The 21,949-nt window shown below is 45.0% G+C and overlaps 1 protein-coding gene across 7 annotated transcripts in view; it reads right to left on the reverse strand.

The window, feature by feature from the left end:
- Nucleotides 1-21,949, reverse strand: part of ZBTB46 (zinc finger and BTB domain containing 46) — a 58,380-nt gene that overhangs the window by 10,443 nt on the left and 25,988 nt on the right. For 5 of the 7 annotated variants that reach the window (XM_084538188.1, XM_084538190.1, XM_084538189.1 and 2 more), the window contains 5 exons: nt 14,977-15,258; nt 8,894-9,066; nt 7,741-7,792; nt 7,342-7,653; nt 493-668 (listed from right to left, as the gene is read on the reverse strand). In XM_084538188.1, the coding sequence (XP_084394314.1) occupies nt 493-668; nt 7,342-7,653; nt 7,741-7,792; nt 8,894-9,066; nt 14,977-15,258 (995 nt within the window). The remainder of the gene's footprint in view (nt 1-492; nt 669-7,341; nt 7,654-7,740; nt 7,793-8,893; nt 9,067-14,976; nt 15,259-21,949) is intronic. The other 2 variants (XM_084538193.1, XM_084538192.1) reach the window with 1 other exon arrangement.

Here is a 21,949-nt window from a genome sequence, read left to right on the forward strand (position 1 = left end):
ATTTTAAGAATCTTTCTGTACCGAATCACGAAGAAATTTCCCTTTTCATCCTGAAGACGACAGCAGGAGCTACTTTACCTTCAGGCCCTAACGCACAGGCTCTCCGCGGCAGGCGGCGGCGCACGAGGAAAGGAGAAAGTCACGCTAGAAAGCGAGGCCGAGTTTGAGATGCTAGGTTCAATCCCTCACCTGCGGGCTAGCAGCACTAAGCGGGAAGTGCAGACTACTTCGGGTTGCTCTTCAGGAACCCCTCGGGCTGAGTTAGGAGAGCAGGTGTTGGTTAGCTCTGGATGAACAGTCAGCAAAACACTGGGCCTTTGAAAGGTGGGGAGAAAAGATACTAGAGAAGTCTTCAGAGGCTCGAGGAGCCCCAGAGGGGAAAACAAAACACAAAACCTAGAGCAGACGAAGCTCCTCTTATCTTTAATCTCAACAAGCCACCTCCGGTTCCAGCCAACACCCACCCAAGCTGCCTCACGGGGGCCTCCTTACCAAGGTGTGCCGCTTCATGTGCTCCCGGCGCGTGAACTTCTTGCCGCAGATCTCGCAGGGGTAAGGTCGTTCTCCCGTGTGGGATCGCATGTGTCTCTTCAGGATGCACTGGTGCATGGCGGAGAAGCTGCAGTACGGGCACTTGAATTTCTTCCTGATCACCGTGAACTCGTTGACTGCAAGAGAGCAAGCAGAACAGAGGGATTACTCTCCGAGCGGTCAGTCTTCTGGCTTCGTATTTCACTATTAGATTAATTCGCTGGGAAATCACCATCCTCACCTCTTCACCACCTGCAGTTTCCTAAACCTTACTTGCACTGTCCTATTAAAGCTGAGAACTTCGAGTGCCTTCATCTCAGCAGCTTCTGAACGAGCCAGTGCACATGCATTTAGCGACAGCCTGACACACATTGCCTAAAGCTCATTAAAGAGCAAATAAAGAGGGCTGGCAACCTGCTACGAGTCTGATTTACCATAAGCAATCACCCTAAATATCAACATACAAAATTCCAACGCTTATTTGTGGAAGAAATAGCTAGCCACGAACAGCAGACCCCAGATGCAACACCCTGACAGCGCCGCACGCTTTGCTTTATTTTGCTTTATTTTTTTTTTTAATTTATTAAGTGCTCCCTCACGTGCTCCAGGAGCAGCTCAGTGAAGGTGCAAAAGCTGAGCTTCATCCAGAGCAAACAGGAAGCTATGACACACACACGCTGCATCACCCCACCTCCTGCTACTACTACTGCTGTGGCAGATACAGAAATACAGAAGAATGCATCATGTTGAATTACAGCACGAGCCCTGTAAGCCTCCTTACGAGCCAACTGCACAGGCTTTGATGGTCTTTTTTTTTTTTTTTTTCCCCAAATCGTATTTTGCTGAGCTAGAAAATGACGAATTTTTTTTTTTTTTGAAACTATTCTGACATTGTTGGTTCTTTTCTTCTTGTCATCTCCTTAGAAGCGCGGGGAAAGCAGACTCGGGGGATACACACAGTGCTGACAGCCCAAGGGTCTAATTTGTCAGAAGAATGCACACAGCAGCTGTGTTGGTATTTCCTCCTCCAAACAAAACGAGAGCGCAATGTGCAAAATCCAGCAGGTGAAAACAGAGTATTTGCCATCCCCCGAGGACATCCACCCACCAGAAATTTGGAACTGACTGTCCACGTGGACGTGACCTTAAATCTCTACCTTCTAATAATTCCATTGCTTTCCATTAATATGTTAATTTTCACCCACTTTTGTCCTAATTATCATAATTTCCCAAAGCAATATATTGTTTACATAACAAGGAGGAAAAAAAAAAGAAAGCAAATTCTAGTTAATCATCTTAAGTACGCTAACACGTATGCTAATGGGTTTTTGTAAATGAAAGTCTGTGCAGGAAAGCTAAGGGAACGAGGGAAACACCATAACTACTGTACAGACCTATAACAAACTGAGTACTTTGCAGTATTTTTGGATGCTTCTTGAAAGGTTATCCCCTACAAACACCCTACTAGCTGAAAGTCCACTGCATGCTCTTAGCACACCACAAATAATGCCCAGGGAGTTGAAGTGTGTGCTGAGAAACAGAGAGGGCCTGTTTTAAAGAACTCAGTAGGGCTGTGTACTCGGCGTTATTTACTTTAGTGCCAAATTTGTGGGCTTTTATTTTTTTATTTTTTTTTTTTACGGTTTACTTTGCCTTGTATTTTCAACCCAGATAAAACAATGCCGTAAGTAACGACACGTCCTGCTCGTGTAGAACTAGTGAAAACTCCAGGATGATGCTCCTGACATCCAGACATCCCTGAGCAAGCTACCACCACCTCTAGCCATGGGAACAGACACTTCAACACAAGCTCATCCTAGAAAAGCATTCCAACATGATTTTTTTGTTGTTGTTGTTGTTCTAATGTAGGCTACGAGCAAGCTTCAAGCTCTTGAAATATGCCATGATATCAATTTTGTCCTAGCATTTGACTACTTGGAAGAAAACTCACATGCTGCAGCGCTGTGTAACAACGCTCCCAACTGGATCCAACACTTTTACAATCCTCACTCGCTGCACCGAGCTGCTCAGCAACTCCTTCTCTCTGACCCACAGATGCCTTTCTCTCTAACAGCACGTTTGTAAAGCTGTCAAGAACTTTCTAGCCCAAGGAAAAAGAAAAGCCTACCTGCCACTCACCTGGCCACGGCTGCAGTACAGATGATGACAGGGACAGCGAAAGCCAAGAATATTTCATTCACCTGTCAGGAAGGATTACTCACTGCAGCCTGGCAGAATTTTACAAGGCTGGTTTCGAGTGATCCTACACACACACGCACTTGCAGTGCCTTGGGAACTTCCGAAAAGAGCTGCATGAACACAACTAATGCCCAGAGCCCTGCGCAAGCTCTTGCTGATACCCCAACAACTCAGCTGGCCCACACAGACCTTCTCCTGCCACAAACCTTCCCGTTTACAAGGAAACAACTAGAATATGGAACCCTATTTGCTCCCTTCCTGGGAAAACTTAAATTACAGGGAAAACATTTTCTGTTGCATCTTCTCCTTTGGATTTGACACCCCCCATCGATACGGTCAGAGGCACGGAGCCCACTTGAAGTCATAAGCAAGTTTCAGGTTTGTAATACAGAGCTACTTATGCTAAACATGTTTCCAGTTTGATCTTGTAACTGCTTGAGCATTTAGGCCACACAAGCACTTATATTCCCCAGGATCACTGTAAACCTATTACCGTGCAGTCTAGACAAGGTAAGCAAGCTGTAAGCTGATCAAGCCAAGCCAACAGAGGTCACGTAACGCTCCTTCCTCTGCTCCACTCCACCCCAGTGCCCCTGGCAGACAGCTAACGGAGAGGAGCTGCTCTGCACACCAGGTCTAACCCCCTGACTTCAGAAAATAATGACAAGGAGACCACCAGGACCCATGATTACAAAGGAAAAGTGCTTACGAGAAGGGAACGCAGCAAAATCCTCCACTTCCTACACCACCAGATGTACCCGATCCTGTCCTTTCCTACATGACTGGCTGCCTTCTGCCCCTTACTGCCCGTACTTCTCTCTTCAGTTTATGCCTGAGCTCCTACAGCAGCTGAAAAGGCAACTGCAAAACCCTCAGGAGCACAGCAGCAGCACTGACACGCTGCTTTGGTGCACGCAGAGCCACCCAGACGCCGCTGTGTGCACCCCACTTGGGTCTCACAATCCGAGCGGGTTCACACTCATAGGACCTGTAACCACACACCTGTCCCGAACAGCAAAACCATTCATTTCCAGAGAAGTTACAAACTCATCATACCGATTAACTACTTCCATTTATCAAGTGGGAGAAGCAAATCTTTAGGTCAGATTCAAAATGTGTTCCCAACATCACGCCAGTAACACTCTGATTCCAACATCCCTCGTGCTTTACTTTCGCCTGTATCATCTGAAATCACTACAGGATAACGTTGTTAGCTTCTGGTATGCTTACGTTTAAAAACAGTCACAAACATTTGTTGCAGCTATAGTTTTATTGAAAACTATTTTCCACCAAATAGCCATATATTTAGCTTTTGTATCTACAAAAGTAAACACCTGAAAAATAACAGCATTGTTAGAAAAATAACTGCACTGAGGAGTTCACGCTTTCACAGTATCGCTGAATATACGTGCCTACGAGCACATATATTTAATGAACAACGTACCAGCTTTGGTATACGTATAATCTTTTGTCTAAATGACAATATTTCATAGCAGCATTAAGGTCCTAGGAACTAATCTTTAACAAGATCATCGAGACCATGAACAGCAGCGCCGTAGTCGGCTAGCTACCGGACACTGTCTGAAGGACAGCACCAAAACCAGGGAAAGTAACACAAACAGGATCACAGTGAAAAGCTATGTACTTCACTGAAATGTTTACAGATGTGCATTTGTAAAACCAACCCAACGGTGCTTGAAAAAAAACACCAAGTCTTTGGTATTGTCATCTCAAAAACTTATTTCACTGGGGCTGTCAAATGAAGCAGCCTCTGATGCACTAATGATTTTCTGCCTGGTAGAGTTACTTTAACTGTGTAAACCAATAAGAAGTTAATTAACACTGAAATACTACACTAATTTGTGCATTATGAAGAACTCAAAAACTTTAAGACTGGTTTTGCTCAGTTAATCCTCTTAATATTTAAGATTGCAAACAGAAATATGCAATTTGTCAACTTTTCAATTCCAATTATCTTCCTATTTTCTAACACAAAAATCCTCCTTTTAAAAAGTTTTCTATGCAGACACTGTTGGCCATACCCTATGATCCTAAGGCTAAAAAACAAAGAAATCTGCTGCTGAACCTGCGGGTAAACACTGCAAAACCTCTGTGCTGAGGGCAGGAAGCGCCCCAACACACGGGCAAAGTAAAGCACTACTTAAACCTCTGCTAGAGGCAACGAATTATCCTGACTGCAGGAAAATAATTCCATATTGAGTTAAGTTCTCAAAAAAGTTCTATGAGCACTTTCATATACAGTTTGAGGTTCATAAGTCACAACCTTCAAATTTTTGATTTTGTTGAAAAAAAGTTGATTCTGCCATAGTTTTAATTAAGAATGGTGAGGTGTGACTGGACAAGCACTCGTGCTGGTGCTGGACATAGAGGTCACATCACATCTGTGATGATGACTGTGACTGGGTTTCCAACGCCATCCCTTTTGTCCCTTGAATACGTTACAGAAGCCAGCCTTGTTACTGATATTATAATGGCATCAAAATTTGCAGCACAAAAAAAAAAAAAAAAAGTGAACCAACCTGGAATGCCTTTGAAACTCTTACGGTATGAACAAAACCTTTTAGAACTTGCTGAAATTACTTTTGCTGACATCTCGCTTTTCTGATTCAGACAAATCCCACCGTGCTGCTCCCAAATTACCAGGTAAGACTCATTTCAGTAACAACTTCCTCTGCTCACTCACCTCCCTCCTGTCTCACTTTGCTGATCACTGAAGAGCAAAGTAAATTAGGAGGCAATTAACGAGATGACAACTGTAACAAGCACAGCTAACACACCATGAACTAGACACGATGCCAAAGAAGTTGATGGGAACAACGACAAGAGAAATGAATGAGACATTGACAAAAAAAATAAAGAAAAAAGTACGGTGTATTGCAATGATTACGCATGAAAGTATTCTCAGCTCTGACTATACCCTTCCTACATGAAGAGTAAGAGCTAAGGCAAGCTGGGAAACTCTGGCTTCCCAGCTCTCAGAAGCTCAGCCTTTGTGCAGCATGGAGCTGCGTCCCTAAAGCTGAGGTTTCCAGCAGGAACGGACAGAGCAGCCCTACACCAGTGTAAGGGCAGAAGGGAACAGCAAGTCTTTCTCGTCCACCACTCCACAGGAAAACGCCTTGCAAGAAATTCCCCACTGGGGAGACCTCCAGGCTGCTGCAGTCCACTTTGAGCACAACCATTTTGCATTTTTGTCTCCCTGAGATGCAACGGGATGGAGAGAGCTAACTTTTCTGAAGACCTCTAAAGAAATTGCTTTAGTCTCCTTGGTTGTACGCCCTGCACATTGAGGAAAGCAAAGCTACAAGACATGCAACACTAAAGCTCAAACTGCTGACGAGCTGTGCTTTGCACAGCGCAGCTGGAGAGCACTACACTTAATTATGCTACTTTCATTTAACAGTTACTATAATCTGGTTTTGCATGTAAATATATAGCAAGAGACGTAAATATTTAACTTTAAAAAAAAATAAATGGATTTCATGTAACAAAATATGAATTACAGCAAGATTTCTACCTTCCAGTAACAACCACTCCTGATTTTGTACGTACACCATACCTTACAATTAGATCTATAAAAATCTTCACGTTCAAAAAACACGGATTCAGCTTGGCTAACATGATTATATTAAACAAATCAGTCAAAAATTACAGAACTCCAGAAAGCCCCAGCTCTACCCCATTAGTTTTGAGAACTCCTAAAAACGCTCAAACATATCAAGTATTAAACTATATAAACCTTGTGACAGTTTTGAAGCCCAAACGCCATACCCTGTTGCACATGTGAACAAGCAGCATGCTTTCCACCCTCTCCTTTAATGAGACAGAAACACAGACTTCATAAACAACTTCCAGTGCTAAGCAACCTTGTGCTTTCACAGCTCATCATGAGCTGAAAACCCCTGAAATGTCTGAATTCTCTAATGGACAGAGCACTAGAGCAGAACACTGCAGACTGAATTCTAGTATTAATTCGACTGCTAACACACGCTCACAAGTTTCGGTACGTTATTTTCGTAGGGAATATGAGAAAAAACATCACCATTTCTTTTATAAAGCACTTTGAGATCTACTGATAAATAAAGTTTAAGACACTAAGTGCACCGTATTATCATACCAATAAAATATCCCAAGTGCCATTATACAGACTGACAGAAGTTATCTTTACAGAAAAGTTGCACCGTGGCTGCAGTTACACAGTATCTGGAACCAGCACGTTATCAACCTGATCGGTTTTGGGGAATTAACTCTTCTGTTACACCTGCGGTAAGTTTATTTGCAGCAAGAAAACAAGGAAACAATTTGCTTTTCCTAGTTTAAAAGCCAGGTCTAGCACACCCGACAGCAGCTACACCTCCTCGGGCTCCTCATTTTGCTCTACGCTGTCCAAAAGCCCCAGCCCGCCCAGCTGGGCAGAGGCCAGGCAGCACACCTTCACGTGGTTCGTGAGGTTCTTCTGCGTACCAAAGCCCTTGCCACAAAAGAGACACACAAAGGCCCGCTCATTCGAGTGCACAGACATGAGGTGCCTCTTTAAGTCTGTCTTGTCGCGAAACAGCTTGGCACAGTGAGGACACTGCATCTTCTTACAGTTGAAGTGGATGGTCTTCTCGTGCCGATCCATGTTGGACTTCAGCGTGAAGCTGGCGGGGCACTTGGAGCACTGGAAGCGGGCGAGCTGGCCGGCAGGCACCCCGTCGGCGAGGCCAGGCCAGGCGCAGGCAGCCAAGTCGAAGGGGAAGATCATGGAGAAGGCGTGCTCGTGGATGTGCTCCTTCAGCTTCTCGGCACACTCGAAAACCCTCCTGCAGAAGCCGCAGGTCAGCCTCTTGGCTAGGGCTGAATCTAGGAACAGGCCGTCGTTAGCTAAGTCCATGTCTTCAGACCTCAAAAAACACGGATCTAGAACAGAAATGCACACACACAAATCACTGTCTCCTGGCATAAAGTAACGGTAATTAAAAATAAGTGTTTTTACTCTCTACTTACCCGTGTCAGAGTTATTAAACTGCCAAAGTGCTAAAAACCCATCGTAAGCGGCCTGCAAACGAAAAGCACACTGAGGTTAAGGCAAGCACTTACAGGGCATCTTCGTAGCTAATGCTCAGCCTCCCTTCCTATCAGTCCCCTCGTCCCTTGTTTAAGGGGGCTTGGCAACACTATTCACCTTTACCAAGCTTTGTCCAAGCAGCTAAATTAACCGGGCCATATTCTACAAGATTTGGCGTTTAAAGGCAGAAATCAAAATGTTTAAGTCGGTAACTGAGTCACTCCTCGGTTTCCAGAGCCCCATAGCATCTGTAGCTCCCACTCAGGCCAGCAGGAGCCCAGGACAGATTTCCAGCAGCTAGGAAAGGAGCAGAAAACCTTCCCCTAGCCCCACATGGCTAATCTTCCTGTCCACACAGCAAAGCCCAGAGAAAACAAACACGTTCTGCTCGCTTCCCTTTACGCAACGCTCCCTGGCATTGCTAATCCACGTTATAAATAAAAGCTGATTTTTTTTTATTATTTTTTTTTTTTCCTAACCCATTTGCAATATGCCAGCGTGCGGCAGATGGCAACCCTGTGTGAGGGAGGTCTGCTGCAGCCCGGGGAGGCGGCTGCGAGCCGATCTCACCGACCCGCTGTGCACTGCTGTGACTGCAAAGGAAAATCTCTGCTCCCCTCACGTGCCTAATGGGACGAAAGGGTCACTGAAAAACAGGAAAACTAAGGAAAGCTACAGAAAGGTATGGATTTTATGTCAAACTCCAGACTCCTAATAAATACAGTCTGCTGCTAACCTGATCTGGATCATTACAAGAAACCCAAATTCGAAACACCAGGAATGGACAGAGGAGAGCTGGGTGCTTGGCTATTTTTATGCCATCATTAATATTCTTAAACATTCTTTGCTTTAAAAAAAAAATAAATAAATACAGTTTTTTGAATGCACATTCTGCTGAGGCAAGGCTGAAAGGGGAAAATGAGGACTATGCCAGCCCTGACCTCAGTGGATTTCTAGTTTTAAAATTACCTTATCTTTTTAAAAACCAGCTAATAGATCAAATAAAAGATATTACGGTCTTCCCAAGTACTCCTAACTGGGGATTATTCAATTACACAGATACCTTTGGGTTTTTTCCCCCCACGATCTTACCTGGGTTGAGGCAGGCATCTCTCCTTTTGTCATGGCTTCTGGTGACATGTCACCAGAGCAGCAGATCGCAGGGGGGCTCTGAGTGGCAAGGTGTGATGAAGGCAGCGGGGGAGATGGTGCTTCCACTTTGCCATCACATTCGCCCCTTGAACGATTCAAGTTGGTGCCAGGCCCTGGGGAACACAGGAAACGAATCTCACCCACGTGAACTAGCACCAGCTGGTGGTTTTTTAAAAAGGCCTCGAAAAGGCAGGGAATGAGCACTCGCAGCTTATCTTCTGGCAGTGGGAGGGAATGCAGCAGTACAGTGATGCCAGGCTTTTTTTTTTTTTTTTTTTTTTTTGTTTGTTTGTTTAAACCCAGCCTCCCCACCCAAAACGTCTCGTCTGCGTGTGAGATGCATGCGGTGGAGTTATCCCATGGCATGGCCACTAAGGAGTCCGCTGGGAGGCAGGAGCACGGTGGGGCACAAACGTCCAGAGCAATCACATTTCTGGAAGACACTTCTTCGAGAAGCACCACTTCAAACGTATACATTCAAATGTTTACATAACATACACACGACAAACGTTCTGCTACTAAACCTTCTCGAAAATTCAGCTTCAGATCTCAAGATTTGACCTCAGTGTTTTATTTAACACAGTACTGTTCATCCTTGATCTCAAAGTGCTTTACAAAAGATGAAATATATGTATTTATATACGGCTTTGACTCTATACCTAGCAAGCATGGGAGTTCAAATAGTTGTACAAAGCTATTGAATCCTACCCAACAGTTATTACATCCTAAAATCCTGCTGTAGTTGCAAGGAAAACATGGTTTGTCTGATGGAAGCAGTCATACCTGCTCGCCTATCCTGTAGCAACAGCCAAATAGTGCATAATATCCCCAAAACGACGCTGGCAATCAGTGACAAATCCATAGAGAAATGAAGAGCATGTGATCACGACCGGCGTACGTTACAAATAATCGAACAGACATGAACAAACACCTTGACTGTACGTTGCAATGATGCATTGAGCGGGTTTGGTGGTTTTTGGTTTTTTTTTTGAAAAGCAAGCAAGCTAAATCGGAAGTGAATATTGCACAAAAATAAGCAAATTCATAAAAAGTAAGCAAATTCATATTTGAAGCAAACTGTGCCCTCAAGCCTTTTTATTTCTAATACAAACGAGTACGACTGAATTTTTTATGCACATAAAAACCCACAGTCTTTAATGCAGCTGTGAATAACAAGTCAAAAGTTTATACTTTGCCTGAATACAATACCCTGCGATCAGGGTCCCAACAAAGCGTTCAAGTGAAACTGCACAAAGGTTTCTAAATCTGAACAATCCCAAACCTTTTTTTTTTTTTTTAATTTTAAATCAGCTCTCAAAGGAAATTCTCCTCTAGTGCCACAAGCTGGATGTTTGATTTGCCTTCCTCTGCTTTGATCACAGACTGAAATCTTTCACAACTTAGATAACTCTGCTGAAGTGTGATAACAAGACTTGAAGGTTTTGTTCTGCTGGGGCTCATCTGTTGCTCTTTTAGTTTAAAGGCAGGGGACCAAAGTGCCAAGACCCCATAAAGGGAAGATGGGAGAAAAAATGAGGGGGGAAAAAGTGAATTTATCATTATTTCCTGCCAGAAACCATCACCAGGAATACGTCCCCAGGCCAGCCACAGGATTCCTGCCCAGCCATCCACATTTTTCCCTGGGTCTGGAGATCCCAAACTGAGTCAGATTGTCTCGTCTGTGCTGCAGCTGCACATGAGGACTTCAGGCTGCTTACAGGCGGCACTGGGCTGTGCTTCCCTCAAAAGCAGTGCCCTGGCATGCAGTGAGGTTAGCCGGGGCATGTGTGACTTTATTCGTTCCTTATTAGCACCTTTGGAGTTACCCAGGTCCCAAAGAAACTGCACCCTTCTTTAAGCATGAGTTAATGGATGAGCAATGAAACAGAGCAAGGAGAAACAAACCCAGGCATCCACAACGAGCCACAAACACGTACAACACAGCAAAAAGGTACAAATGTGGTTTTTAAAACAATCATTGATATTTATTTGGTTTCAACTAGACCACAAGAAGAGAACCCCACAAAGGCGACCCGTACTTCGTACACAGGAACGCGAGCAGCACCCGAATTCACGTTTTGTTTTTTTTTTTGTCCCGCTCTGACCAGAACTGTGAGAAACCTTTTTCCCTTCAAAATTTGCATTCATTAGATTTTAATGAAAAGTATTCTAACTTCTAAACCAGAAATGAAAAGTGCTTTCCTTCAGCCAGCTTTGTGTATGGAGGATGATGCACTGGTTCAGCAGCATTTACATGAATACAGTATTCTCTGGCAGCTGGACAGTGAGCTATTGTGACAAACAAAGGCAAAGGTTATAATATCTCATTTAAAATTACATCCATTCTCCCCTAAATCTGGGTTTACCGTGTACAAAATCGTCGTGCCAAAGTGAATACCTTTAACTCCCACTTGGGAGAGCTGACCACTGCGTAAAATGTGTTCCTTTAACATCTAGTGCAAGGATAAATTATTGGCTCCGATGAACCGCTAACTAAAAATAAAGTATTAGCTGGGCTGCCCAAAAGAAAAGGGCTCTGTGCACCATGTAATCACTTGGACAACACGCTCCATAGGAATTGCTTCTATAAACAGTTTCAGTTGCAATAGGGTAAACAGGAAAAGCCAAAGTTAGACATATAAAGAAGTGTGCAATGTACTGTTCCCAAAATGTGGAAGAGTTGCTCTTTATGGCAGCCAGACCCAATCCCCCCAAAATCTGAAAGGCTTCTTTTCTTAAATGAGAACACAAGGATGCAAAGTAACCGACTCACTTTCTAATGAGTATTAAAATCCTCGTCCTCTTGATTACACTTGGCAGGAACTTCTGAGAGCATTCAACTAAGGCCTCTGAGCCTTGTGTGGATGTGGTGGAACCGCACGCAACAATGCCACCAAAGTCCAGTACCATCAGTGAAATAAACCAGACGTTCTCAGAGGCGAAGGATAACCTTTTGCAGGCAGCCCACAAAAACATGTAAAGATGAGGAAAGCTGAACAACTGACATGGTCTCCTCTGAAAGAAAGCTCCAAAAAGAAGCTGCGCAGGTTCGTTAACTAATAATACCCAAGAAGACATCGGTGTTATCCATGAACATCTGATACTTACTTTTTCCTGCAAAAACTACGTTCTTCAGGTTTCTGACTATAGCATGATGATAAAGTCAATCCTGACCATATGCCACGAGCTTCATGAATTCTCAAAGCTGCCCAGCCACAGGTTATCTGGCAATCCCATCACCGGGATGGCAGGATACTTTTCGCTTTATTTTTTAAATTAGTTTGAACCAGTTAACGTTAGAAATGCTGTATTTAAGTTTGAGTGTGTTGCAGCGATGCTCCTCTAAAAGAAGCAAAAAACTCCCCACATCCTGTGCTTCACTTTCCATTAACTGAGTGTTAAGTAATTTCACAGCTCATATATCGTTACAATATATACTGAATTAGGAAAAAAAAAGAACACGAGGTAAAATGAAAACCTTGGGGTATCCTCTATTAACTTTTATAACAGTAGGAACTATGTGGAAGAAAAATTAAAACTTGTAATGTATGCGGTAACTTTGAGATTTACGGCCCCTTTACAATCCTGATGAGCCGTTTCTAAACATGCATAATATACTCTCTGATCTCTCCACTTCAACTAAGTCTTTTCCTCCAGAAAATAGATGTTAAACCTGCTGCTTGAGTCAGTTACTCACTGCATTAGCTCCTAAGAAAACAGAGACAGTCTAGAGACAGCAGTTAAGGTCTGAAATACATTTTACATTTTTTAAACTCCAGAGATTTGTCACTTAAAATTCTTGAGATCGGCATGTTTCCTTTTTAAATCAGGCAGGTGAGAACTGCCACACACTGTGCTGGTTTTTGTATTTAAAAAAAGAATCTCGTTCGCTGTGTTCCTGCCCTCCCCATCACCCCCGTTTTTTTGGGTATAACCCAGGACTTAAAATGACTCAATATCCTCAAATTGTGTTTGAGGAAAAATGTGAAAAACACCTAACAAAGCAAGCACCAACCTAGGCTGTGTTTTCAGAGCTCCACATTCTTCTCGTCACTTGCTTTGCTGTCATTTCTATGCTGAAAATTCTCATTAAACTTGATTTCCTATTGTATTCAATAATGACCACTTAAAAACAAGCGAGTCATATCAGAACATCTTCTTCAAGTGATTAAAATAAATAGATAGCTGTGATCTGAATAACATAAAAGAAAAAATGCATCCCCTAATTCCCTGCTTCTGTAAAAATTCTCTTAACAAGCCACAGCCACATCGACTTACTGTTGAGAGCTAGGCACAAAGTGAGCAGTTTATCTTTTTGTCTTAAGCAATTCTCTTCCAGAAAGATGAGCTAATTAAAGCTTAGCTGAATGAAATCCGAGTAATAGGAAGAAGCCTGGAAAGCAGGTACCTCAAATATAGACTGGAGGGCACCTCCTGAGTCACCGCATCCATCAAACGCTTACCCCGACTTCTAAGTCTCTCCGGCTTTATTTCAGACCCAGTTGGAGTTCTGCCTACACCGTGCCTGTTTGGGAACTCCACTTCTCAGCTGGGTAGGCAATCTGTAGTTTCCAGCCCAAATTTATGGCTGCTTTACACTCATTTGTCTTTAAGCCAAGTGGTCCATCAGCTTTTTAAGGAAAATCTAAAATCCTCCAACCAAGGAGGAGATGATGGATGGAGTGCAGTCCCGTCATCGTTCCACTTTATCATGACAGAGACAAAACCACTGATTTCATCTGTCATGAATCACAGATTCTAACACCCTGCGCATAAATCTCGCAGCCGTCCAGTGATCTGTGCTCCTACCCCACCCTGGTGCCAGCTGAGGGCACTCTTCTCCCTTTACGCCAGCCTGCCACGGAGGACCTTTGCTGGATCATTGCAACGAAGGGATTTTCAACACGGCAGCCTAGCTGGAACCTTCTAAATCTGATTTAATTGGAGATCATTCAGTAAGTGAACTACTGTGGGAATAACAAGAATGTTGCACTAGCAATTCCACCCAGACATACAAGCTGCAGAATAAGGTACAAAACCTTTATTTTCTCTCTAAATTTAGACAGATTAAAATAAATAAATAAAAATTCTCCTGTTCAGACACGTAAAGGGAAAAGAGGCTCCAAGACTGATATTATGTCGTACAGTTATTTCCCTTTTTCATGCAACCCAGGTGACCATTACAAGTTCTCTTTTTTGCCATTGAGGAAAATAAAAACGTAATAGATATCTTAGGTGAACTTTCGTTCTATTTAATTGGTCAATTTTCTCAGTGTAAATGAAAATACTCTTTTTCTGCTGAAAATGAACACATAGTACTACAACTCACTGCTTGTTCTATACTCTATCACAGAAGATATCCCCATCTTTTGAGATTACTAAAATGCAGCATTAAGAGCTTCTCTTTCTCAGAGTGCTAGAGAATCCAAGTATTTTACAATAGCAATGAAGAAAATGTGCTGGAAGATAAGCTGTCCACACCGGCTGCTGCAAATCAGCTGCATCTGACATATCACCCACGGAGAAACACTCATTTCCATGCACGAGCGTAAGAAAACAATTTAATAGCTGCCCGTTACCTAGAGATCCTGCCAGAAACAGGAGAAAGATCGCACCATCTACAACATCATAACTGTTTCTATGAACGTTCAGGTTTCCCCCTTTTCAGTTTCAACATCAATCAGTTTTGGATTCGAAACATTTGTAGCTACAAAGGGACGCAAACACGTGTATTTGGATCGTAACTTCCTTCTGCCAACAAGTAAACCAGGCGTTTGACACCAAGAGCTATGCACACACCGCGTGCTTGCCTTCCACAGCTTCAGCACTTCGCATCGAAGTTGGATCAATACCAAAACCACGTTTCCAAATTTCACGGCAAGTGTGACCGAGCAGAACTTAAAACCAGATGCAAATACATTGGCAGTAATAAGACAGCGACCTGCGTTTTCTTCTCACTAACGACTCCACTTAAAGCGTCAGTAAACAAAAAAAAATAAATAAATACAAAAACACAAACTTACGAGAGAGAGAGTGCGTGCCTTTGGGTAGGTACTCGAACAGCAGCGAGCTGTCCTCTCCCAGCATGTCGGCTTTCAGGGACAGCAAGCTGTTCTTACTCATCAGGGCGGCCCGCAGGTTGGCGACGGTGGCGGCCTGAAGCGCGTCCTCCTTGTCGGGCGTCAGGGGCTGCGCCAGGTAGCTGGCCTCGCCGCCCACCAGCGCCTCGTCCACGTTGCCGTAGGGGTCCGAGCGCTCCACGCGGCTGTCGGAGCTGCTGGGCTCCGTCACGGCCACGTCGGCACCTGCGGGAAGGAAGATGGTGTTAGAGAGCCGTGAATTCCTGAGGTGAGGCACGATGAGAAGTGCGTGCGTGGTGGGTATGGGTTGAAACTGCCAAGAACCAGCTCACGACCCGTTTTCGCCTTTCAGGTGAGAGCACCGCTCTCCCATCTCCTCTTCCAAGAACCTGAAGATGAACTTGGCCACCCACAGCCCCCATGGCCAGGGGGCTTCCAGCCATCCTCATCCCCACAGGTACACCAGTGAGCCGCCCCACACGCCACAGAGGTGCCTGCGGGCCCTGTCCCCATGCCCAGGGGCCCGGTGGCACCCAGCCCTGCTAGCCTCCAAGGTTTTGAAAGGGATAAACAGCCTATAACAGAGGAGTGTTAATTAATATAAATTCCAAGGGGTCGTTTACTTGAAAAATAAACAGTAATCAGTGGTTTCCAGCCTGTATCACAGTGTAGGTTTTATACAGAAGTGAAGCGATCAACAAAACAGAAAGCCACAAAACAGATTAGTTAGCTGCTTTACAAGGGCTAGCTACCAGGGAAATATATAAAAATCACAATGGACTACTAACAGAAACATCATTACTAAACCCAAACACAAAGGAAAAGGTTGTAAGAAGGTAAATCCCTGTAAATGGGGGCATTCGGGCGCTGTCCCCACAGAGCACGGTGATAAGTCCCGTTCCTGCAGAGGGCTGCAAGGCAGCACAGGGCTTACGAGGCAGGAAGACAAGACATCCATTTGCACAGCCTTATTAAAGCACGTTGACGAGGACCCCAGCACAATACCTTCCCCCTGTAACCCCCAGCAGGGCAGGGACCATCGTTCCCAGCCATGTTCTCCAGGAGGCAGCGCCTCGCTCAAGGAGCCAGCAGCAGCCCCAGCCCCGATCACGTCAGATCCTCCCCAGGTCCTGATTTACTCCACTCTGCTGCCACTCCCTCTCGCTGTTCACTTTTTCCACCTCCTTTAAAAAGCAGAAAGCCTCAAAGGAAACAACGAGGGAAAAGCAATCCTTAGCAGAGCAATCCTGCACTCAGGGCTGGGGGCTCCACACGGAGCGACCCCGCACGCTGCCAGAGGTGCTCTCTCTTTAAAGTAAATTGTTTCCCTCCTCCATCTGCTGCTGTCTGTATAATAGAACAGCAAGATCAACTCCTAGCCAGGCTGAAGAACTCATTGCTTTGATTTTTATTTACATATTTAAGGTTAACTGAGGTGTCATGCCTCAGGTAGCAGGTATATGCATTTTTCCTGGAAGATCACGCAGCTTGTTTTCAAAGCAAACATTTCCGCATAAAGAGAAGTTACAACAACTTAACAGCTGTTACAAGAGACGGTGGAAACACTAAATTCTGCCCCATTAACCCAGTAATTTACCAGCTGGCTTTATCAGCCACCACGATAACGATAACCCCGCTGCTCCCGTGCTCCTCGCCACCCCAAGTGGCGGAAGCCCCTCGGGCCACAGGGGGTGCCTGCCACCAGGTCCCTGCTGCCAAGTCACTGGGCAGTAACTCACCTGCCCTTTTCATGGCTCTTTTCAGGCTCCTTTCCCTTTTCATGGCCCATTGCAGACGCTGATTGACACTCGCCAGAGTCTGCTCCTGCCTGCCGCACATAAACGCTAATTGCTAAAACACACGCAGATTAATTGTAACCACAATGACACATTAAACGCTCCTCAAAAGCCAAGATTAGAGACAGACAGCGAAATAGAGGCTTTAGAGCTTCCAGTATTTATAGCTAATCAAATACACATTAAGGCAAAATAAATATCCACTTAGTCACGTAAGTACTGAAATCCTCGCAGTACACCAAAACCCAAAAACGCACGGAGATCCCCTTCACGGAGCCTCCAAAACCACTTCTCCCTTCTCTCCAGGACACGGCTTCACTTAACGAGATTGAGCCAAAGAACTACACGGATCGGAAGCATCCGTCACTGCCCAGTAATCTAAACTGTTTACTGAAGTTCTTCAGAAGTACGTAAACCAAGCTTTACTAGATGAGCTTCTATTTTGTAACGACTCAAGACAACGGGTCACGGGCATCCTCGGCCGGCTCCTACCCCATGCACTGAAACCCCTCTGGCTGCACGGTTTCGGGAGCCACGAGCAGGAAATCCCGCTCAGTGCAGCAAGTTCAACACGGGATTAGCGCCGCTCCAAAAACTGAGCTCATTAGTCTCTTCAACAATTAATTATTCTGCAGTTATTCTATTACACCGAGGCGACTTTCCAAAACGCGGAAGCCTCAGGAAAGCTCGATTAGTTCGTTGACTCGGATGAGCAGTTTGCCTTCAGTTGGGTTTAGAAACGAAACGCGGGGCCTGTTTCTTATAGTTTCTGCAAATGATGCATCCCTGGAAGTCTGAAAGCAAAAATTGGCCAGGAAATTTCTTATCTGTACACAGAAGCCCGACACAGAGGAGCGCTGAGGGCCCGACCACCCGCACAGACCACGACAAACCAAGCGGATGCCTGCTCTGGGAGCGAGGTAGCGACGTGGCTACAGCAAGAGAAGGGCAAACCCAGACCAGAAACCCCATTCATCAGCAGGCACGCCGCTGCTAGCATTTGAAAAAGAGAAGATTTTACATCAAATAAGCTCAGATCTTGTCACAAATCCAGGCATCGGGAGCCCAAAACAAAGGCAGGAACCTACTGGCTGCAGGGGATCAGCATCAAGGTTGTCACCGGTACGAAATTCAGCCCTAGGCACTTTTTAGCTCAGATTGCACTACTCAAAGATGAAGCAGCACTACACGTGCCTGCCAGCTCCCTGGGAAGGGCTGTAGCAGAAATAAAGGTGATGCAACTTACTGCAGCACCCAAACAAAACATTAACGCAACAAATTGTTTTTCTACATCTGGGAGAAAAGTGACAGCAAAACTGACAGAAAAAAAAAAAACATTAAATCTGCTCCAACAACTGAGAAATACATGTGCCACCTCAGAAAGACCAAGGAAAAGCTTCTCCACGTTAAAAGAATAACCCGTTTGAATACCTTAATTTGATGCACAATTTTTTTTTTTTTTTAATTTAAGTCTTCTCCCTGTGTTTACTCACTGCAGACCTGCTCCACAGCCAGCTCCCCCTCACCACCCGTTTCCTGGCTGTACTTACTGGTTTTACCTTCTCGGCACATCCCCAGCTCCTTCTGCTGTTTCCCAGACTCCTGCTGCTATCCTTCTCTTCCATAATTTGCTTAGCAGTCATCTCTTCTTCCAAGTTTTACTCCTGCTCTCTCATGTACATGGCTGAATATCTTCTGGAAGCCTGCACGTAGAGGTCTAACCCCATTTATCACGTGGAAGAGAGGTGTGAATCAAGGCCATACAAGATCACATCTTCTGCTGGACTACATATTCTGTAGGAATATATTCATACATATTCTTCTTTTCATCCCCATCTCCAGGTAAGAGGGGATCCCATGCCTCCTGCTCAGCCTGCTGAGCTCCCAGCCCTCTGGCTGCATGGCACATCGGCCACCCCGCCGCAAATGCAGCGCTCCGTGAGACGAGGCCAGCAGCATTTAGCTTATGGTTTGCAGCCAAAGCCTTCAGCCAGTTTCTCAAAGTTTTCTTTATCACCCTGGCAAACATCAGGAAGCTTTTAGGATGCCTTCCAACCCGTCCTCAGCTCTCCTCGCCGTCAGTGCTTCGTCATGCAGAGCAAGCCCTCCATCAGGAGCACGCTGTGAGCTGGAGGTTAGCGCTGTGTGGCACCTGGGGACCACACTGCAGCCCCACAAACCACCCTCCATCCCTTCAACGTCCCCAGACAGCAGCAATCACAGCACCTCCTGCCCATAAAACACACCTTTTACCCATTCTGCACAGCTCACCCCGCTTGCACAGCTCCGCTACCTGCTTTGGTGGAATTAAACCTTCACCAGCATCGTCCCCCTGCCTTCCCCAACATCAGGAACGCCATCTGCTAAACCCAGCCAGCCCCTGGACGCTTGTGGTTTGTGGACACTTGCCAAAGGTAGGGGTAACAGCGACTATCTGGAGCTAATTAAAGAAACACCGGCTAATCTTACATTCCACTAACTCAGAAAGCACACTTTACAACCATCGACACTCCGACACCCCCCTGCTCCCCAAAATTACGGCTGTGATTCTTCAGAAGCTGACGCAGTTCGCTCCACAAAGAGGTAGAAAAATCCACCTATATATTTCTTATCGCTGCATTTGGACAACGTAGAGATACCAGACTTTTGCTACCGCTAACAACAAACCAGTTAAGTGATACCTTCCAGCAAGTGCAGCTTAGTATAGCCTCTGAGCTACACGAACCAAACCGTGCACGTGGCTTCTCTGGCCAAGGTCACCGCGTGCAGTGTTCTAAGTCATCTTCTCTTAAAGAGGAATAAAGGTTGGTCAAGGTGAAACAGCACTCAAAAAAAAATTTCCATAAAAGAATCTTTTGTACAGAATATTTCAGCTACAATGCAAGTTATCCAGTTCTTTATACTGAGCATGAATACTGCAAATAACTTTCAATGAGTAGTTTGGGAAGGAGAGAACGCTCTCATTGTATAAATTAGGGTGGGAAGATGAAGGGAAGTAAAGACAAGCTCTCATGCACACGTGTCCCACTGTCGGAAGCAGAAAGGCAAGTGTTTGATGTTACGGCTCAAGCGGTGTCAGCAGCCAGCAGCAGTCCTGACTGGTGGCTGCGTGACTGCTGTATTCTTATACAGTTCCTTTTTTAAGGATCACAGACTCTGTTAGGTTGGAGGTGACTTCAGGGCTACTTCTGGAGTTACCTGGTTGCTCATGGCCTTGTACAGTCGAGTTCCAAATATTTGCAAGGGGAGGGACCCCACAACTTCTCCGGGACTTTGCTCCATCATATGACCGCTCCGTGAAGAATTTCCTCCCTTTATCCCGTGAGAATTTCCCTTCCCATAACTCACACCCACACTCACACTTCGTTTCCTTTCACTGTACACATCTGAGTAGGGTCTGGCTCTGGACAACCCCACCATCCCCACCTAAACCAAACCTCATACACAGCACCTCTAGCCCATCCCGGTGGCCTCTGCTGGGCTTGCTCAAACCCAAAGTCCTTGCACTGGAGATCACCACGCTGGGTCTCGTACTCCAGCCGTGCTCTCACTTCCCTTAAACACGGTAGCTGTTCAGGGCCTCCAACACATTAGTTGTACAACTTTCAGTACAGTGGAAAACTGAACTTTTTTGTATACAACAAGACAAGGAGAAAGGGCAGAGGGATGCGAGGGAAGAGGTGCCAGCGCTACCAAAATCTACTCCTACCCCAAACGCTCATTCCTGCAGCCCCCCACAACCCCCTCGGTTGTGTCCAACTGTTTGCATAGTTGTGAAGTGAAATCGAGACAGGAACTAAGATATGTTAAAAATAAACTAGGTTATTAAAAAAAAGTTTATTTTTAAACCCAGATCAGTTCCCCAATCTGATTCACTGCAGGGTTGCACAAACATCGCCACCGGAACAACTGAACAGAGCGTGGGGGTGGAAATCAAGGCCAGGGGAAAGTGGGAGCCACTTCAACCACGATTTTCTTTCAAGGACACTGCCCCATTCCGACCTGAATCAAACTGTTTTGGATGGAACAGGTAAAATCAAAGACAGTTTTTGAGGTTATTTTAGGTATTTGTGCAGAGTACCCACTCAGATCTCCGTGACAGTGGATTTCATGTAAAACTTCACATATCAGGTTTCTAAGTTTATAGAAGAAAGATTCAGCTAGATGTCCTTACGTGTAAAAGGCTTAAAGCAAACTCACGAGAAGGAAAAGCTTTCATTTCCTAGTGTTTTCTATGTCAGTTAAGAAAGAAGGGGTACCCAGGTTGGTAGACAAAATGACTTATTTTACCAGCTGCCAAAAACATCCCTGAAGTTTGTCTTTTAGATCCCCCCCGTTTCTACGAAAAAGGGTTTCAAAACTTCCTATTTGTCAAACAAAACCCAGCATTCTCACATACTGGAATATTTACACAGAGAAGCGAAGCCATGAACTACAGTGGTTTTGATTAGCAACGTTTTACTGACATAATAGTATGCACATGGATATAATCCGCAGCACATTCAAAATAAGTTCCAAACCCCAAATCCAGGAGACTGTAGATGTTTAGCCACGACATACATGATCATTACAAACCGCCTTTAGCTTAACAACAGACACCTGAAGTAGATCCTCGTGGAGCTGAAAATGAAATCTGCTTCAGGCTGCACTCCCTCACCTTCATCTTCCTCCAGCTTCGTGCTCTCCTTCAGCTCCTCGACCGTGATACAAACCAGAGCTGGGATGCTGTCCTGTGCTGTTGGATTTGAGGCACTGAGGAGCACCTCCTGTATAAAGCAGCAAGTTTCAGGTGCTGGTAGCTGCTTCTGGAAGACCTGGGGGGAAACTGCAGCCCTGGGACCCCTGCAGGTGAATCTTAACCTCTAGGTCTTAGCCTATAACCAGCAGGGATTCACCATGCATCAATAGCAACAGAAACTTCCCTCAATGCTTCTAGAATAGACATTCTAACAAAATATTTTAATTCTACACAGGTACAACCTGCTTTGATACTGATATTTCCACACTGGTATGCTGGAAGCAGAAGCACACCTGGATCTTTGTTTTCCTCAGAACAACAGGCAGCGTACAAAGGTCGACTGGAAAATTCCCTCTACTCCTCCAGGTATCTGTTTTTTTTT

Source organism: Aythya ferina (genome assembly GCF_964211825.1).
Source record: "Aythya ferina genome assembly, chromosome: 16".
Classification (NCBI taxonomy): Eukaryota; Metazoa; Chordata; class Aves; order Anseriformes; family Anatidae; genus Aythya; species Aythya ferina.